At 47.2% G+C, this 20,207-nt stretch overlaps 1 protein-coding gene across 4 annotated transcripts in view; it reads left to right on the top strand.

Annotated features, from left to right (window-relative positions):
• Positions 1-20,207, top strand: part of PEBP4 (phosphatidylethanolamine binding protein 4) — a 245,632-nt gene that overhangs the window by 30,333 nt on the left and 195,092 nt on the right. For 3 of the 4 annotated variants that reach the window (XM_035022559.1, XM_035022561.1, XM_035022557.1), the window contains exon 2: positions 16,582-16,718. In XM_035022559.1, coding sequence (XP_034878450.1) covers positions 16,588-16,718 — 131 coding nt within the window. In that variant the 5' untranslated portion in view covers positions 16,582-16,587. Of the gene's footprint in view, positions 1-16,436; positions 16,476-16,581; positions 16,719-20,207 lie in introns of those variants that run through there. The other variant, XM_035022560.1, reaches the window with a different exon arrangement.

Genomic DNA, 20,207 nt, shown 5'->3' with positions numbered 1-20,207 from the left:
AAGGCAGACACCCAACCGCCTGAGCTACCCAGGCGCCCCTCCACTGAGATTTTGAATATTTACTAACATAATCAGTTAAAATATAGATGGATAGCTAGCTAGCTAGCTAGATAAAGATACATTCATATGTTCCTGTGATATCTATCTATCTATCTATCCTAAGCAGAGTCCTAATGTAGAAAATCTATATCTATATCTATATATTAGAAATAGAAAATATCTATCTAGCTATCTAGCTATCTGTCATCTATCAGTAGATAGATATAGATATATATCCTAAGCAGAGTCCTAATGTAGAAACTAGATCAATGCTCTTGGTTGGAACTCCCAACCTTCACCCTCCAAAGTTCCTGAAGACCTCCAAAGAACACAGGTTAAAAACTGATCCAAATCCATCCGTGTGCTGAGAATGGAATCCCTTCTACAGTGGCCCTGGTAGGGGGTCATGGGGTCTGTCTAAGCATTTTGCTGATGGGTCCCTGTGGTTTTCCAGTGGCCCAGTAGGAGCCTGGTCATCCCATCACTGGGAGCCATAGGCTAGAATCCTGCATCTGGGTGGCTTGATCCATCTTTCCTCCAGAGGCACGGAATAAGGCTTCCCCTAACCCTTCTACCTGAATCCACTTGGAGTTGCTTTGGGAAATAATCACACCGTAGGTGCCACATATAAAACAAGGCAGTCCACCTGCGTTCCCGAAAGATCCACCTTGATCTTAGCAGGTACTTTCCTTACAAAACCCCCTCCCCAGATAAGCATCCAGGACAAGACCCAGGAGAAGAGGAAGGTAAGAAGGCCCAGGCAGACCACCCTGATTTTTCCTCTGAGGTCTCAAATGACATTCCCAGTGAAGAGCTAGAGCCTGGCCTTGTCCCAGGCTTGCTCTTTCTTCCTTAGCTGATGTCTGTGAACACCGAAATGTGGGCCAGGCCTCTAGCAGCTACCTGGACTCACTCGCTGTCAGTGGTTTTGGGCTTAATGACTTGGCTGTCTTCACTCCTCCACGGGGCAGTGCTGCAGCATTCAGCCTTCCAACCAAACTGCTGCTCAGAAGTGATGGCTTGGTGCAAGGGCTTGCTGGAGAGGAGCTTTGGAGGCCCTGGCCATGAGCACTGAGCCAGGGGCAGGTGTAAGGCAGAGGCCTAGAGTCAACATGGCTGGCTAATCTTATGAGACTCTACAGGGAAATGATCAGATGTCAGAGGTTGGGGCTCAGGCAGGCTGGAAGGACGTGATGCATGAATTCCAGTCCCCCTCAAGGTAAAAAAAAAGGATGAGCTGAGTAAGCAGCCCTTGAGATTCATTGCAATTACCCTCTCCACTGTGAACTCTTCCTTAGTTCTGGTCTTATTTCCCTCCAGTGTCCCTACTATTTGGAATATTTTCTTATAACTTTTATCACTGCCTGGTTTCACTGTTGGTTAAGTAAATACCTATCTTTCCCATTAAACTGTGGGGGCAAGCATTGTGTTGTATCTATCCTAGAGGGAATCCCAAGAGCTCGAACACTTCTTTGTACATGGCTGGGCCCAGTGGATGTTTAAACTGAATTGGCAAGCTATTCCAGTCACGTTTCTCACAGGGACCAACTAAAGTCTTCTCCAAACCCAGTGTAGACCACTTTATCTCCCCTAATTGTATACTGATAGAGTGGCAAGGATGATGCATCCTCAGAGGTATGTAGTACCTGATCCAGAAAGGACCCCGGTGAAGGTCCATCCACTGAATGGCTTAGTGAATGGGATGACACATGGAGAAAAGTATGGAAGATCATAGGATACAAAATGTCCTGGGACCACTATAGTTTGGGTGAACTGAGAATCAGAGATAGAGCTTGTTGCAGCACATGGGCGTTTGCATCAGTAGGCCTTTGGACTGAAATTGGGAGTTGTAAATGGCCCAGGTTACATGCTCATACACCACTTGGTACGTGGTCAGCGCTCAGTCAATGGTCATCAGAATAGGTACAGTGGCCCAAGGAATCCAAAGGTGCAGGGCACCTAGAGGCAGAGAGCAAAGGTGGAAAAGATCACCCATTTCCAGACCTTCCTTTCTGCCCAGAGGTGCAAGAGCTAGTGGGGGCATCTGAACTCACGTGGCATTTTACAACATCTGTTTGCCCTGCAGCTTCTTCTTAAGGCTTTCCTGGGATGTGGAACCAAGAAAGTTCTAAGACCTCAATTTAGTACAGCAAGATGATGGAGGCTGACACTGGCTAAGCCAACAGATCTTGCGGCCCCTCTGTAGATCTAGAAGGACCCCTTATGGGGCTTGTCTGGAAGAGACATGCTTACTGAACCGTTCCTGATTGGCATCTCATGAGCTGCTATCTTGCAGTTCTGATGAAATGTGTTTCTTTTTGTTCCCATCAGATTTACAGTTTCCTGGTTGAAGGGGGGAAGGATGGAAACAAATATACTGAGTCAAGAACTGTGCTCCCCCTTCTGTCCTCATCTGTATGACAACCATGACACATGTCTTAGTGTGTCCACTCTAATGAAATGGGCTGAGAGAGTAAGAAGTTTGACCAAGATGGTAGGTCCAGAATTCAGACCAAGAAGCCCACACTCTACGTCAGGGAGAGGAGCCCTCTCTGCCTGGCTCTGTAGTCTATGCTCTCCTCCCATAGGCTCTTTGGCCCAGAAATGTTGATGCTAGTGTTTAGGGTCTCTACCATGACCTTGTTAATCTCACAGAAGCCCAAACTGAGAAATGGGTTAGTTAGTGGGGCCTGTTGGAGGGCAGATAAGTGCATAAATCACCTCTTACTTAAGCAAGAGTAATCCGCCCCCGCTGCCCCAGCATGCCCTGGTTTCCCTACCTGCATGCTGTCCCCACCCCCACCCCCATTTGGTCACCTGTGCTCAGTTCTCCAGCAATTCCATTCTGCTCTAATCCACCAACCGCTGGGACCCTTCTGTGCCTCAGTGCTCTTGCTTGTAGGATGCGCTTCTCCTGTTTCTCTCTCAAAGCCTTCCCTGGTTGTCACTTCTTTTATCTTATACAGGTGAACCAAGTGATGACACAGAAAGGTCAATGCCATGGAAAGAATTTATTACTTACCATTTCCCAGAGAAAGGGGTATACCATACCACCTGGGAAATCACCGAGGTCAATCGGGAAGCAGAGGGATGCAGAGGGACGAGGGAAATGCCTGTCCCAGAGACTTTATTGTGTTTTCCATGGGAAGGAAGGGGTGAAGCAGGGGAAACAGCTTAGGATGGTCTAGTTTGAATAATGCTGGCATGCTCTGGGCTAGGCAGGTGGTATCCGGTTGCCTGGTGCCTGGCCCTGAGGTAGTGTAGGGCAGGGGGATACGGGCTCATTAGGTGACAGCTGTTGGGGGGCATGGACTCAAGGTTGTTGGTTTGCATATGAAAGGTGTGTTCCAAGATGAGGTGTTCACAATCTCTAAGAATCAGCTAGCCCTGGAAGGGCAAGGGGCAAGTGCATCTCTCCCCAACCAGCAAGGCCCTCAAAACATCAAACCATCATAAAATGGATAAAATAAAACACACAATTAATACACTTTCCTCTTTGCCCTGGGGTTGCTTCCGTGGTTGAACTCAGCACATGGTTGGCGATTTTGTCATTGTAGTTTGTTTGGATGAGTATGTTCATTGCTCAGCTGTGAGCCCATCAGAAGCAGGGTCTGAATCTTGTTCATGTTTGTACCTTCAGCCTCTGGCAAATGCCTGTCATCAATCTATGTTTAAAGCAGTGATTCTTAGGCCTGGCTCTTCATTGGAATCCCATGAGAAGCACTTTTAAAATACTGATGTTGGGACACCTGGGTGGCTCAGTTGCTTGGGCATCTGAGTCTTGATCTCAGCTCAGGTCTGGATCTCAGAGTTGTGAGTTCAGGCTCCACACTGGGCTCCATATGCGGCATGGAGCCTACTCTAAATAAAGTACAAACAAAGTACTGATGTCTAGGCCTTACCCTGAGATTCTGACTTAATTCATCTGGGATGTCTGGATTTTCACTGACTCCTTGAATTTCCTGGGAGGAGTTTTCCAGAAGGAAATTAAGGTTGTGGTCTCAGGTGGTCATTTAACACAGCAGGAAACCCAAGTCCTGAAAGCCAGGGACTTGTCCTAGGCCTGATCACCTGTTACAGGAGCACCAACTGCCCATTTTGGCAGAACGTTACCTGCTGAAAGCAGTTTCCACAGTCTTGGCTTGAGCAAGGGTTGTTCCCCTGCATTCTTCTCAGACTCCAGGCCATACTCGTTGGAGAAGGGGCCCTTGCTTCACCCCAAGTAAGTTTCCCAATCCCGTCTCTCTCCTCTCGGTGTTGATGTGAGTTTTGCTCTACACTGTTTATCTCTTTCTGGGACTCTGGCATTAGTGGCTTCTCTCTTTATTCTTCCACAGCCTTCTCTTTGTGCATCCGTTGTGCCTCTTCTCCCTGTCTCACAGTGTATCTTGAAAGGTAAGAAAAATGGTAGGAGAACCGTCTCTGTGATTTCTGCTCTTTACCTTAGAGTCCTTGGAAGAGGGAATGCCGGAAAACCCTCCCATTCTTCTTTTTCTATTCTCACCCACCCTGCATGTTAGCTCCTCCCTGGAACTTCCTGGAACTTTCCCCAACTGCCTCCCCAACGGCCAACTGCTGCCTCCTCTCCTGGCACTCCAGGAACCTCCCTTAAAACTCCCATACTCTCAACGCTGGCAGACCCTGATAGCCTTAAGGGCCCAAACTGTGGGGCATTCTGGAGGGAACTTTCTCCCCACCTTGTCCAGCCCAGAAACCTGCCAAGATTTCTCACCTCCCTGCAGCCACCGCCCAACAGCTCCCACACTGCTCTGGGTAAGTGATAGGGGCTCTTCTTCCTGGTTGGTGCGAGGCAGGGACTTTCCCTAAGGACCAGCCAGACAGAGAGACAGAAAGAATGAGAAGTTTTCAGGGATGAGAACTATGGCCTGGAGAACTTAAGAGAATTCTTGTTTGGGGCATATTTTTTATTTCTTTACCCTCATATGATTTGAGGCCATTACTCATGGCATTTCTACATGCTTGTGTCTGAGCATCAAACATTTCTCTAACTTTTCCAGAAAGGGCTCCTTGGCACATTTCTCACTACTGGAGTCCTGGACTGGGATTAGCATTACTGATTTCAGTTCAGATGGGCCTTACTTCTAACAAATTTAGAAAGTTTCTTTCCTTTATGGGGTCTTGATTTCTCCCTCCAAGGAAGAAGAATTCTTATTTCCTCCCATGCATAGATATGTGGGCAGACCCAGAGATCAGATCTGCGCATGAAAGGAGGTGAGGGAGGTCAATGTACAGCTCTCATGGGCTCTACATTCAATGCTCACCTCCACGAGGACAAACAGAATATTCAACCTTCTGAGGATGACAGGGCAGCAAATGAACCTGAAAAATGCCACTATATCATGACTTATCTGGGCCTTTCCATTCTGTGGATGAAGTGAGTCGATAAATACAACATCTGGTTAAGGCAGTGAGCTGATTAGGTCAATAATTGGTTGCTGAGACCAACAAGGTGGGGCTATCAGAGAGAAGACTTTGTGTCCTTGAAGTGAAGTGGCTCAAGCCCCCAGCTTCTGGCTGGAGGTCTAGCAGAACCCTTGGATAACATGGGTGGTTGGCTCAGGGACCAGGGCTGGGCTTATCTCAAAGACACTCTCCTAGTCTCCTCGCTCTTGGGAAATGTAACTGCTAGAAAATTCAGCTCTGCAGCTCTCTCTACCACTGCCCCCATGCCCCACCCCCTGTCAATACCACCAGTTCCTACATCTTCTGTTTGATAAGTTAAAGATCTACAATTCAAAACGTGATAGAAGGAAAGCAAGCATTTCCTAAAATAATAACAAAAGAAACTACATTCAGATACTTTTACATTCCAAGACAATTTCCAAGACAATTGGTCATCTGAAATGAGATGTGCATAAAAGCAACATCTTTTAGTGGAGAACTAAAGGATGGCTCAAGTGCATTTTGGGAGGCTTTGCCATCCTTTCCTACTCTTTACATACGAAGGACAACAAAAAGTCAGAATATTCTTTTTACAACATATTGTTTTTGAGTGTGGGTGCTTGTTTAGTTATTAAGTGTCTACTATATTCAAAGTACTGTGGGGGATGCAGAAACAACTGGGGCCCTCACAGGATGAAATATGTGCACAGAAAACTAGAACAGAAGAAATATATCAGTGAGAGCTATTGAGGGAGGAACAAACACTGCCCCTGGAACTCAAGGGAGACACAGGTTAAATTAGTGGAGGTGGAGGTGTGATCTTTAGGAAGTCAATGTCCACTCCTCTTTCTTTATTTCCTTCCCTCTTTAAATGGTAATTGAGCATCTGTTATTTCTCAGGCACTGTGCTAGGTACCAGATGCAGCAATTCACGGGACACATGTGGTTCTTCCCCCATAAAGGTAACAGTCCAGTGGTAGATAAGGACAAGTAAATGGCAAATAAAAATGGCCTGATACATACTATCATGGCGGAGACTATATGTGGATATGAGAGGATATCTAAGAAGGTTCACTGAAGGAACGTTCACTGATGTTTAAATAATATCTGAAGGATAAGCAAAAGTTAGCCATATGGGTCATGGGTCAGGAGAGAATAGCTCTCCTTGCAGAGAGAAGAGCTTGTACAAAGGCCTTCAGGTGGAGAACGCACAGCCAATTGGGAGTATTTGGAAAATAGTCTACACAGGCTGATCAAGTGGTCTATACAGTGAGGAGAATGGATCAGGTCAGTGTTTCCAAAGTGGGCTCTATAGACCACTAGTTCCTTGGATGTGCATGGTGTGTGGGGGGGCTAAAATATACATAAAATTTACCATTTTAACTCTTTTTAAGAGTACAATCCAGTGGCACTAATTACATTCACAATGTTGAACATTTAGCACCCTATGTGTTTCCAAAACATTTATTACCCCAATATAAAATCTGTAACCATTAAATCATAACTCCTCATTGTGAGAAAATAACTTTCTGTTGCCTAAGCCACCCAATCTGTGACATTTTGCCATGGCAGCTCTGGCAAACTAATGGCAAACTAATTTGTCTTGTTCTTGATCTTTGGGAAAAAAAATTTTTTTTTTAAGATTTTATTTATTTATTTGAGAGAGAGAGAATGAGAGACAGAGAGCATGAGAAGGAGGAACGTCAGAGGGAGAAGCAGACTCCCTGCTGAGCAGGGAGCCCGATGCGGGACTCGATCCCAGGACTCCAGGATCATGACCTGAGCCGAAGGCAGTCGCTTAACCAACTGAGCCACCCAGGCGCCCGGGAAAAATTTTTGAGTCTTTCATGATGGAGTATGATGTCAGCTATGGGCATTCCACACATGGCCTCTATCATATTGAGGATGTTTCCTTCTCTTCCTGGTTTGTTGAGTGTTTTTTTGTTTGTTGTTTGTTTGTTGTTTGTTTTTTTATCAAGAAAGTTGTTGGTGTCTGGGTTGTGCAGTCAGCTAAGCATCTGACTCTTGGTTTCAGCTCAGGTTATGAGATCAAGCCCAGCATCAGGCTCCATGCTCAGTGTGGAGTCTAGATTCTCTCTCCCTCTCCTTCTGCTCCTGCCCACCACCTGCTTGCTTTCTCTCTCTCTCAAAAATAAAATAAATCTTAAAAAAAAAAAAAATGAATGGAAATGGGTGCCTGGGTGGCTCAGTCAGTTAAGGGTCTGCCTTTGTCTCGGGTCATGATCCCAGGGTCCTGGGATCAAGTCGCACTTTCCCACTTCAGGCTCCCTGCTCACTGGGGAGTCTGCTTCTCCCTCTGCCCCTCCTGCCCCCACTCATGCGAACTCTTTCTTGCAAAAATGAATAAATAAAATCTTAAAAAAAAAGAAAGTTGTTGCATTTTGTCAAATGCTTTTTCTGCCTCAAGTGAGATAATCATGTGGATTTTTCCCCTCATACTCTCAATGTGGTGTATCTTATTGGTTAATGTTCATATGTTGAACCATTCTTGCATTCTAGAAATAAATCTTACTTGGTCATGTTGTGTAATACTGTTAATATGCTTCCGAATGCAGTTTGTTAGGATTTTTACATCAATATTCATAAAGAATATTGGTCTTTAGTTTTCCTTTCTTGTAGTGTCTTGTCTGGTTTTAGTATCAGGGTAATGTTAGCCTCACAAAATGACTTAGGAAGTGTTCCCTCCACTTTGATCTTTTGAAAGAATTGTAGTGACATGTCCTTATTCCCCTCTTACTTATTTTTGTGTATATTATGTAGGTATATTTTGTGGGTATCATGAGCATCACATAAAACATCCTAAAATTATTACAATCTAATTTGAATTGATACCAACTTAATGTCAATCACATGTAAGAACTCTACTTCTATATAGTTATACTCCCCTACTTTATGTAATTGAAGTCACAAATTATGTCTTTATATATCTGTACACTAGCAAAAGTTTATAATTACTTTTAAATCCTATTTTTTTAAAAAAAGTGGAGCTTCAAAGAAAAATTATAATAATACTGGCTTATATGTTTGCCCATATATTTACATCTACCTGAGATCTTTATATCTTCATCTAACATCAAGTTACTGTCTACTGTCCTTTTATTTCAACCTGAAAGTCTCTTATTAGCATTTCTTGCAGGGAATCTCTAGTGGCAATGAACTCCCTCAGTTTTTGTTTATCTGGGAATGTCTTAATATCTCCCTCATTTTTGAAGGACAGTTTAACTGGATATAGAATTCTTGGTTGACAGTCTTTTCTTTAAATAATTTAAATACAGCTGACCCTTGAACAACGTAAGTTTGACCTGCATGGGCCCACTTATTTGTGGATTTTTTTTCTTCCTTATGAGTTTCTTAATAACATTTTCTTTTCTCTAGTTTACTTTACTGTAAGAATATAGTATATAATATATATACCATATAAAATATGTGTTAACCAACTGTTTATGTTATCAGTAAGGGCTCCAGTCAGCAGTAGGTTATTAGTACTTAAGTTTTGGGGGAATCAAAAGTTATACACAGATTTTTGACTGCATGGGGGTCAGTGCACCTAACCTCCCTGTTGTTTGAGGGTCAACTGTATATCATCCCAATGCCTTCAGACCTCCAAGGTTTCTTCTGATAAATCAGCTGTCAATCTTATGGAGGATACCTTGTCCATGTCAAGTCCCTTTTCTCTTGCTGCTTTCAAGATTCATTTTTTGTCTTTCAACACTTTGATTATGTGTCTTAGTATGAGTGTCTTTGAGTTTATTCTACTTGGCATTTCTTGAGCTTTTTGCATTTGCAGATTTATGTACTTCATCAAATTTGGGAAGTTTTGGCCATTATTTTTTCAAATGATCTTTCTGCCCCCTTCTCTCTTTCCTCCTGCTGGAACTCTCATAATGCATATATTGATCTACTTGATGGTATCCCATGGGTCTCTTAAGCTCTGTTCACTTTTCTTCATGCTTTTTTCTTTTTACCCCTGCTCCTAGACTCAATAATTTCAGTGTTCTGAAATTATTGATATTTTCTATCTTCAAATTCATGGATTCTTTTTTTCTCCTTGCTCAAATATGCTATTGAATCCCTCTAGTGAATTTATCATTTCAATTATTTCATTTTCAGCTCTAGAATTTATTTTGTTCCTTTTCATAATTTTTATACTTTCTGATATTTTGATTTTGTTCATATACTGTTTTCCTGATTGTCTTTAGTTCTTTGTTCATGTTTTCCTTTAGCTCTTTGTGTATATTTAAGACAGTTTTTTTAAAGTCTTTATTAAGTCTGATGTGTGAGCTTCCTCAGGGACAGTTTATATTGACTTGTTTTATTCCTTTGAATGGCTATGTTTTCTTGTTCTTTGTGATTTTTTGTTGTTGTTAAAAACTGTGTATTTGAAAGAAACAACTACCTTTCCCAGTCTTTGCAGACTGGCTGTATGCCAAAGAAGACCTTTATTAATTAGCTGGGCATGCTCTGGCCCCAGGGATCAGCCCAAGATGAGAACTTAGGATCCCCTCTGGTCTTTTCTGAGCATGTGTCTTGCCTGGACCTGAATGTGGCTTTCTCAATTCCCCCATATACACAGCTTCTTTTAAATGCCTTAATCTCCCCAAGAATCTCACCCTAGCTTCTCTTTGGAGCCTATATTATCTTTTATATGTCTCCACCCATAATTTCTTGCCCCAAATATCTGCAGGTCTGTAGTCTCCTTGCAGCTTTCATAAGCAATACTCACTCCTTAGCCTCCCTGAGATCTGAGTTAGGCCAGACAGAAACCAGTCCTTCAGGCAATCCTTAGACAGATTAAAACACTGTAGTAAGGTCTGCTTTGCTCCCTCTGGTTTGAGAGAGGAAACTGGTAACTGGGCTTCAATCTCCTCTGAACCAAGACTGAACTATGCTGGGGAGGGTGTGGGGGCAAAGACGTGAAAATTTCATGAAATTTCTTATCATTTTGAAGGCAACTTTTTCTTGATTGAGCATTCATTTGGTTGCTCTCAATCCTTGGCTGTTTTCCAGAGCTCCTAGCTCTGGTTTCTTGTGTGTTTGTTTTGTTGGTTGGTTGGTTGGTTGGTTTGGTTTTGGAGTGTGTGTACATGTGTGTATTTTGAAATTTCCATGAAAGAATGAGAGCTTGGAGATTCCCAGTCCATCATTTTGCTGATGTTACCTGGACTTTTCTTTTTTAATAGCTTTATTGAAATATGTTTCACATACCACACAGTTCACCAAAATATAGTATAATTTAAATATGTGCGATTTAATGGCTTTTAAAGTATAAAATTCAATGGTTTTTAATATATTTACAGATATGTGCAACAGTCACCACAATGTTCGAACATTTTCATCACCTTTAAAAGAAACCCCATACCTTTTCACTATCACCCCCATCTCCCCTATTCAATCATCCACCCACCTCCAGCCCTAAGAAACCATGAATCAATTTTCTGTCCCTGTATATTTTCCTATTCTGGATGTTTCATATAAAAGGAATCATACAATATGTGGTCTTTTGTGACAGGCTTCTTTCACTTAGCACAATATTTTTCTCCATCCCCTGCTCCAGGGTCTATAGAGGGCACAAGGTACTGAGAAGGTAGGTGGGAGTGGGGAGCAGCAAGGGTGCACAGTGGATCAGGCAGACTGGTTCAAAATTGGAGTTACACCCAACAGCCACAACATGAGGGTAAGGAGGAAGGAACTGAAGATGGTAGCAAGTGAAGAGTAGAAGTAAAGACTCACAGGAACTAGGCACCAGAGAAAAAGGGAAGTCAGAATAAGTAAGGAGAAAGGACAGTGGTCAAGGGATTAAAGTTCTGAATGAGATGGGAGAGTAGATGCAGTAGTAGATGCAGTGCGAGTAACAAAGTGAGAGCAAAGGAAGAAGAGGTTGTTGTCAGAATGCCTGCTTGAATTTAAGATTTTAGGCATGGAATGGTTTTTAGTGGTGACAATGTCCAAGAAGTTGCCATCAGAAAAGAGGTTGGAGAGGAGGGAGAAGTGTTGGAAGAGGTATCTTTGTGGATATGGATGTCACCCAGGGTTGATATCAAGACTTGGAACAAGGGAAAGTTTCCATGCCAAGTAGCAATGTGTTCAGTGAGCAAGGAGTGATAGGAAGGCAGATAACACCAATTAGGATTGATTCAGATGGAGTAAGCCTCAAGAAATGTAGATTTTGACAGAAGGGCTGAGGAGTCATGGTATAGAAGCAACAAAGGGGAATGGGGTGCTAGCCAACCTTACCTCCCAACCCTGAGTCATGTTGGGGGTGGGAGACTGAGCATTCCACACTTTGAAGAACTTCAGAAGTAAGCTGTCTGGTTATGGCAAGAGAGTGCTCGCTTCGGCAGCACATATACTAAAATTGGTTATGGCAAGAGGTAGAGGTGAAGTGACATCAATGGGAAAAGCAAAATCTTTTCATCAAATGGTGTTAGAACAACTGGATAGTTACATGCAAAAGAATAAAAATGGATTTTTGCCTAACACAACATATAAAAACTGACTCACAATGGGGGGGCACCTGGGTGGCTCATTTGGTTAAGTGTCTGACTCTTGGTTTCTGCTCAGGTCATGATCTCATGGGTGGTGAGATCGAGCCCCATGTCAGGATCCCCACTCAGTGGGGAGTCTGCTTAGAGATTCTCTCCCTCTGCCTCTCCCCCTGTTCATGTTCTCTTTCTCTCCCTTTTTCTCTCTCTCTCTAAAATAAATAAATCTTAAAAAAATTAACTCACAATGGATCAATGATGGAAATGTAAGAGCTAAGTTTGGAAAACTCTTGGAAGAACACATAGAAGAAAAGCTTCATGACATTGGATTTGGCACTAATTTCTTGAATATGACACCAAAAGCATAGACAACAAAAGAAGAAATAGATAAATTGGACTTGATTGAAATTCAGTCAAGTCCATTGAAATTACAACTTTTTGTGCATCAAAGTACACCATCAAGAAAATAAAAAGACTGGGGCAGTTCCTCAAAATGTTAAACATGGAATTGTCATACGAACCCAAGAAAAGTGATGGCATATTTTCACAAAAATGTATACAAATGTTTATAACAGCATTGTTCATAATAGTGCCAAAGTAGAAACAACCCAAATGTCCATCAACTGATGAGTGGCTAAATAAAATGTGGTGTGTCCGTACAATGGAATATTATTCAGCCATAAAAAGGAATGAAGTACTGACACAACATGGATTACCTTGAAAACATGCTAAGTGAAAGAAGCTGATGGCAGGAGAACACATACACAGTTGATCCTTAATCAACATGGGTTTGAACGGCATGGGTCTACCTATAGGTGATTTTTCAACAGTCCAGGACTCTAAGTGTATTTTCTCTTTCTTACGATTTTCTTAATGATGTTTTCTTTTCTCTAGCTTACTTTATTATAAGAAAACAATATAACACACAAAATATGTGTTAATTGACTGTTTATGTTATCAGTAAGGCTTCCAGTCAGTAGTAAGCTATTAGTAGTTAAATCTGGCAGGAGTCAAAGTTATACACAGATTTTCAACTGCACAGGGGATTGGCATCCCTAACCCCCATGTTGTTCAAGGGTCAACTGTAGTATGATTCCATTTATATGAAACATCCAGAATAAGCAAATCTATAAAAGTAGAGAGTAGATTAGTGGCTCCCAAGGAATGGGGAGTAACTGCTAATGAGTTGTGCTTTGGGGCTTCTTTTGAGGGTGATGAAAATGTTCTGGAGTTCGGTAGTGATGATGGTTGCATAACTTTGTGAGGGTTGCACAACCTGTAGTGATTTCTATACTAAAAATCACTGCATTGTACATGTTAAAAGGTGAATTTTCTGGTATATAAATCTCAATTTTTAAATGTAGAGTGAAGGAAAGGAGGGAGGGGGAATACACTCCCCCTCACTGTAGATTCAGAGATTACAGAGGGCATAGGTAAAAAGGTTTAGGAGAGAGGGAAAGCATGAGCGTCTGTCTGGATAGAGAATGAAGGTGACATCTGGGCAGCGATGGGGGGCCTGGAGGAATAGGAGGCCTGGAGGGATAGGAGGGGGTGTCAAGTGTTCCAGGAGCCCTGGCCCAGCAGATCCCGGGGTTTGGAGGGACTGAGGCATCTCAGGAAGCCAACAGGCTCAGCCTCCCTGATAGTACTGGGATGTGGTCACAGCCCAGATCACTGGAGGAAAAGAAGGGGGCTCCCAGTGTGGCTACCTTGGGATCCAGAGATGGGCATTTCCAGAAATAAGGCAGTTGAGCGAAGCAGGCTGGCAATGGGAAGGGGACACTGTGCCTTCCTAGGTTTGAATGTGGTTCCCAGATCTTGGACTCCACATATGAAGTGAAGTCCTGTGAATCCCCAAGAGAAAGACCAGATTCGAAAATGCCAAGAACCACTGCACTCTGTCAGAGCTCTCTGTACGAAAACAAGCCAGAGAAGGTTAGCTAAATAAGCAAAAGGGATCCAGGGCCAGGGGCCAACCTGAGTGGTTACTTCCTGCTGATGTTTATTGAGTTAGGTACTGTTACGTGAAATTTGAACTATCAGAAACAGGTGGCCAGTTTGTCAGGCATTCATGCGGTAATTTATTAAGCATCTAGAAATGCCAGGGACTGTGCTTGGAATGCTGGACGCAGACTTCGTACAGCCTCCCAAGAAGTTTGTGGAATGGGGGCGGGGAACTATAAGTTAATCTCTAAACAAGTAATTACAAGATAATCCATTACAAGCCCGTAAGAACCAGGAAAGGAATAAGGAGCTACGATTCTGTATCGCAGGAATCGAATGGAACCTGGGGGTCAGGGCATTTCTCTGAAGAAATGACATTTCAGTTATCCACCAAAATGGGGTGGGAAGTGAGGGCGGTGCATAGGAAGGCCCTGGGGCAGGAAGGAGCCTGAGGCCTGAGCTGGAGTTAAACCTTGAGCAGCCGCAGCGGAGAGAAGCGGGAAGAGCCAGATCATGCAGGCCTTCTGGGCTAAGTGGGAGATTTGGGGCTTCATTCCAAGAACAAAGGGAATGGAGGGGGACAATAGAGGGGAAAAGACAGGGGACAGCAAAGCTCCAAGACGGAGCAGTAGAGGAGAGTGGTTAAGGAGCAGGGAGTCTGGAGGCAAGTGGCATGGGTTCAAATCCCAGGTCGGCCACTTACAACCCATGTGACAAGATCCAAGTCAGCAAACCTCTCCATACCTCAGTCCCCTCCTCTGTAAAATGGGATAATAACAGTACTTACTTCAGAGGATCATATCAAGAGGATTCGATGATAAAAGCTTGGCTCATACTGAATAAGGAAGAACTGCGGACACGGGGAAGCTCAGCAGGAGCAACCCTCTCCCAGGGACTCTCCCCTACCTCCAGACAGCCATTTTTTGGTGCTAAGAGCTGTTGGCATTCAGGAGAGTTCTGGCTTCTCTAGTGGCTGCCACTTTGAAGGCAAGAGTCTCTTGACCTTAGAAGACCATGCTGGCAGCGCCGTCCTTGTGGCTCTGGCTCTCCGGCGAGCTCGGAGAGAACAGGGACCATGCTGACCCTGTATCTCATCAGGGCCTGGCACATGGGAGGGGCTCAGTACCTGCTGGGGAGATGGATTTCGAATGAATGAATGAATGAATGAACAAATGGATGGGGCTGTGGAAGAGTACTTACACTCTGCATTAATGACGAGCATTCCCTAGGTGAGGGCCACTCCTGTCCCAAGGCCCTTACATCCATAGTTTGTTCGATTCCATTCTCACAGCCATCTTGTGAGGGGGCTCCCAGGAGACACTTCCAGTAGGGGAACGATCTTAGGAATGAGTCCTCTGTGGAGGAGCCCTAGTCATACATCAGGGACTCTAATTATTGAGAAGTGTGTTTAAGTTGTCACCCCAAAGAAGGGCTTTTGGCTAGAAGTCGGGATCCTGGAAGCAGGAATTCCGCTGGAAAGCAAGCAACGCTTGAAATAGTTTCTCTAAAGCTCGAGCTGCACATACTTTATGGCTATGATCTCATCTTCCTTAGCAAGGCGCAGGAGTGACGGGGGCATTTTACTTGTTTTTGAGAGGGAGAAGTGGTGCATCCTAGTGAGGCAGACCCCCACCCCCACCCCAGCAGCCTGGCGGGGCTCAGAGCAGAACCCAGGCATCCTCAGTTCCTGGCTGGGAGAACGTCCCCCCAGCACACCCCCACACCCCATCTCAGAGAAGACAGGGAGTAGATCAACTGGAAAGACAGTGGGAGAACCGCCTTTGATCTTCCCCTGCCTTCTCCTGTTCCAGTCGGAGTCCCACACACGCAACTTCCTGCAGGCTGCTACCCCCCTTCCTCCCAGACAGCACCGGCAAACCGCACGGCAAGCTGCCCCCCTCCCCAGCAGCCCTGCTGGCTTCTTCTCCAGAGACTATTATTTTGGGAGAGTGCTGAGCTCAGCACTGCGGCAAGGTGCAGTCTGAGGAGCGCTTCTGTCCTTAGCTGGCCCTTTGGAGCTGGCCTCGGGGCCAGGGCGGCCCTAAGTGCAGGGGACCCTCCTACACAGGGTCACTGCGTCCAACCTCCTACCATCCGTCAGCCCCAAGGCTGTCAAGGCAGGTGGCACAGGAGCTGTGGGCAGGGGACGCAGAGCTGTCCAAGGGGCACAGCCCAGCCAGACCCCTCCTCCTAGAAAAACGACCAAGGTCTTGCTCTCGCGAGCACCCCAGAACCCGCGCCCCCGCCCCTCAGCCCAAAGCCTGGGGTCACCAGCTTCCCAGGGTTTGCCTTAAAGCCAGAGGAGCAGGCCGGCTGGCCTATGGCCAGCAGATTGCACACGGGGCAAGTGGCGGGGACAGGACGAGGAGCTGGGGCGAGAGGCTTATATAAGCCCTTCTGCCCAAACGCCACTGGGATTAGTGGCCCACAAAGCCCTGCTCCAACGGAGGAGGGGTCTCAGCCAGGACTGCAAACTGAGTCCGGCTTGGAGTAGGCCCAGGTCCTTCCAAGGTATCTGTGTCCGGGTGGCAGATGGGCCGCTGAAGCCCAGGCAGCTTCCCGCCCTTCTCCTGCTGCTTACCAGAGGTCTCCGGTCCTCCCTGTGGGCCCCTGGGGCGGGGACACGCACGCAGGCTGAGAAGGATGCCCCCTGCAGAGGGCCCCGCAGCTCTAAAAGCTCCTTCTGTTCCAGGTGTCCATGCACTCGACAATGAGGCTGGCCGCAGCAGTCCTGTTTCTGAGTCTCACGCTGGTGGTCACCAGGGACATGGAGGAAGGCGACTTGTGTTTGTACGAGGCTCTGTCTGACGCCGATGCTGTCCTCTGCAAGTAAGGCTGGGCGGGACTCCGGAAAGCAAGCGGGCTGGCCGAAATGGGGCTTGAGATCTCAGGGAGGGGTGTCTGCAGAACCAGGGAGCACTGTCTCCTCAGGCAGCCTCTGTGGACTGGCAGAGAGTAAGTGAGCCTTGGAGAACACCTGCCTGGAGGACGGCATTAAGGAAAGAACTTGAGACAGCCTCCTGCCTTCCAGACAGCAGGCTCCCAGCCCCAGAGGGTATACGGGTCTGGTCAGCTCCCCCTCGTACCCCGGGCCTCCGGACCTGAGAGGCTGGCCTCACCCTCCCTGCTGGGACCCTGAGGGACCATCCCTCCCCACAGCCTGGACTGCTCCCCTCCCCCCAGCAAAGTGGCATTTTAAAGATTAGTGGCAGTTGACAGAGGGCGTGGGATTGGGTGCTCCCTGTGTGAGGGCGGTTGTTTGCTTTCCAGGGACAAGGCCCCGGGAGTGTGGGACAGGTGGGCCTTTTAGGGAGTGTGGCCTCTGGGTGTTGTCTAGGGAAGAGGCCAGGTGTCGGGGTGGGCCTTTTCCCCTTTTGAGGGCATGAACTTCTCCCCGCCTGCGTCTGCTCTCTCCTCCCTGACCACCCGTTGGAAAAGCCAGTCCTGATTGTCCTGGACTCGTGGCTCATCCTGAGGGTGGCCCGGCCACTTTGCTGCCAACTCTCTCTGCCAGTTTAGTGGCCAAGGAGGCTGGCATCCCACTGAAGCCATCAGAAGTGAGAGAGTAGGGAAGAACTCTCCTTTCTTACTCGGTCTCCTTGTGTACATTTGAATCCTTACAAATGTGACTTTTAGAAAGATAAGTAATGTTTTCCCTCAAAAAGTGAGGTAGCTGAAACCCCTCTTCCCTCCCCAAAAAGATGATACACATTCTGCTCTTATCAGTACTTTTTTAAAACTCTGGTGAAACAATTGTGGGTGAAGTTTTGTGTGGGAGAAGGCGGGAACGTGGCTGCCTCTCACATGTGGGCTCCAGTCCTCTAGGTGCTCTGCGGAGTGGAACCTTCCCGGGGGTGGACCCATTTTACTCGGGTAGGCAGAAGACCAAGTTCTCAGGAGCTGGGGAGGTCAGCTGGGCCGGATCACGATAAGGCCCCATTCCAGAGTGCCTGTGTGCTTCCCACGTTCACTGTGGAACACTTAGAAAGTGATCATAATGTGTACGGTCACTGGGGGTAACCGGCCTGGACCCCAGCTGCCCTAGGCTCTGCCCTGCAGACCTCCACACACGCGCTGGTGTCCTGGTGGCCTGAGAGCCCTGGGGCACAGAGGGAGCTCCGATGTGTGTATCGAGCATCTTCGTATTGCCGATGATTAAATAACCTGTCCACAGTGCTCGCACACCTTACAAGGGGCAGAGCTGGGGTTCAGCCCCCCTTGTCTGACTCTGCACTTAACACTCTTTCCCCGCTCACCTCCAGCCGCTGACCTTCGTCCAGGGGCTCGGAGCTTCTCAAACTCGAGGAAAGGGGAGCTATCTTAGTCCCCTTCGGGCAGCTCTAACAAAATGCCAGCACAGGGCGCCTTAAAAACAGCAGAAATTTACTTCTCATCCTTCTGGAGGTGCCAGCAGATTCCATGGCTGGTGAGAACCTGCTTCCTGATTCATAGATGGCTGTCCTCTCGCTATGCCTTCACCGAGTGGAAGGCACCCCCTGGAGGCCCCACTTCCTGATGCCATCACACTGGGGGCTGGGGTTCGGCCTATGAATTGGGGGAGGGGCAACTGCAAGTCAGTCCTTTGCAGGAACCATTCTCAGGACTGCCTAGAACACACCAGCAGACCCCCAGTTTGAGAAACCCAAACTTACCACACTAAGGTTGCCTGGTAGGAAATGTCCCATTATAAACCATCACAGCAAAAGGGGAAGTTTGCCTTTATTGCTACTGAAGATTTTCATTGGTAAAAGGTCATCACTAACTGAGAACCCATTATGGATGTGCCAGACCCCCGAGGAGTGGTCAGTACCTCCTTTGCTAGACCCCCCTCCCCAAGAACCCTGCTCAGCTCAGGCTTCTCACCTTGCTAAGACAGCCCCCAGAGAAGCTGCTATTTAGAGTCTAACAGGGAATTTGTAAAGTTAGGCCTTAATACCTGAGGGTATGAATCTAGAAAAGAGGAATTTTATGTATAGGGACAAGCAGTAGGAACACACTGTTAAGAGAAAAGCTCTTCCAGAGTAATACCTTACCTACGCCTGAGACAAGCCTGAGTAGACTGACAAAAACACTGAGATCAGAATTTAGGTTCACAGGCGCCTGGGTGGCTCAGTTAAGCATAGGACTCTTGATTTCAGCTCGGGTCATGATCTCAGGGTGGTGAGGTCAAGCCCCACCTTGGGCTCTGTGCTAGGCATGGAGCCTGCTTAAGATTCTCTCTCTCCCTCCCTCTGCCCCTCCGCCCCAACCCACGTGTGCTCTCTCGCTCTCTCTCTCTCTTAAAAAAAAAGAACTTAGGTTCAGTCTCCGCGAAAGAACCATAGTCATCTAACCCGCACACTTTGGGTGAGTGCACTCAACCACCCGCTCCCGCTGCCTCCGCTGGAGCCTGGGAGCTGCCCCCCCCCCCCCCAAACCCCCCGGCCCGTGCTGGAAGCCCCGCCCTTGAGAGGGGGCGTCCCGTCTGAAGGCAGGGGCCGCCTCTCTCCAATTCACCGCCCTCCTAGTTTTGCCCCCGTCGCTGCATCGACACTGCACCGAAGGAGTTGTTGCTCTGCCCCCTGATGGTCCTTCAGATGTTGGGGTGTCATGCTCTGCCTTCACCCGCAGCTCTTCTACGCTGGGCGTCCTCCTCCATCCTCCCTTCTTTCCCGGGGGCCTCGCTTCTGGGCCCCACTTCTGGTTGCAGACAGACCCATTGCTCTTTTCCAAGGCTGGCGCCCCGCGCGTTGACCCCGAGAACCGTGCAGAGAGGCTGGGGTGCCCACCGAGCCCCCTCAGACGTCTGTGAAGCCGGCCTCACCTCCACGGACCTTCCTGTCATCCTGGCTTTCAGGCCCACGGAATCCCGAGCCCTTCCGCAGGGACAGCCAGGGAGCCGTTTCCTCTGATCCGCCTCTTACAGTGCTGAAGGGACTTCAGCGACCACCCCGTCAGACAGAAGCCCCGAGAAGCGCAGCGACTCCCCGGGGAGGCGGAGCGGCGGGCGCAGGGGAAGTCAGACCGCTGGGGTAGTTCTCCCCAAACAGAGCGGCCGCTCACCTTTGTTGTGTCCCGTTTTCTGGGGTGGGGTTCCGCCGGGCAGCTGGGGCTCAGAGCCCCTCAGGAGGCTGCCCTAAAGCTGCGGCCTCATGTGAAGGGTGGACTGGCCGGGGTGGGGTGCTCGGCTCCCCAGCTTGCCCGTGTGGCTGTTGACAGGCCCTGGGCCCCTGCGTGCCACGTGGCCTCTCTGTGGGGCTGTTCGCCACACAGCAGATGCTTCCCCCAGAGCCAGGCTCTGAGGGGGAGAGCGTGCGAGAGGAGCCGCAGGTTTCTTAC

Source organism: Mirounga leonina, unplaced genomic scaffold, assembly GCF_011800145.1.
Source record: "Mirounga leonina isolate KUSES-001 unplaced genomic scaffold, KU_Mleo_1.0 Mir_176, whole genome shotgun sequence".
Lineage (NCBI taxonomy): Eukaryota > Metazoa > Chordata > Mammalia > Carnivora > Phocidae > Mirounga > Mirounga leonina.
Note: the sequence above shows the minus strand (reverse complement) of the source record. Positions and strands in the feature narration are given on the sequence as shown.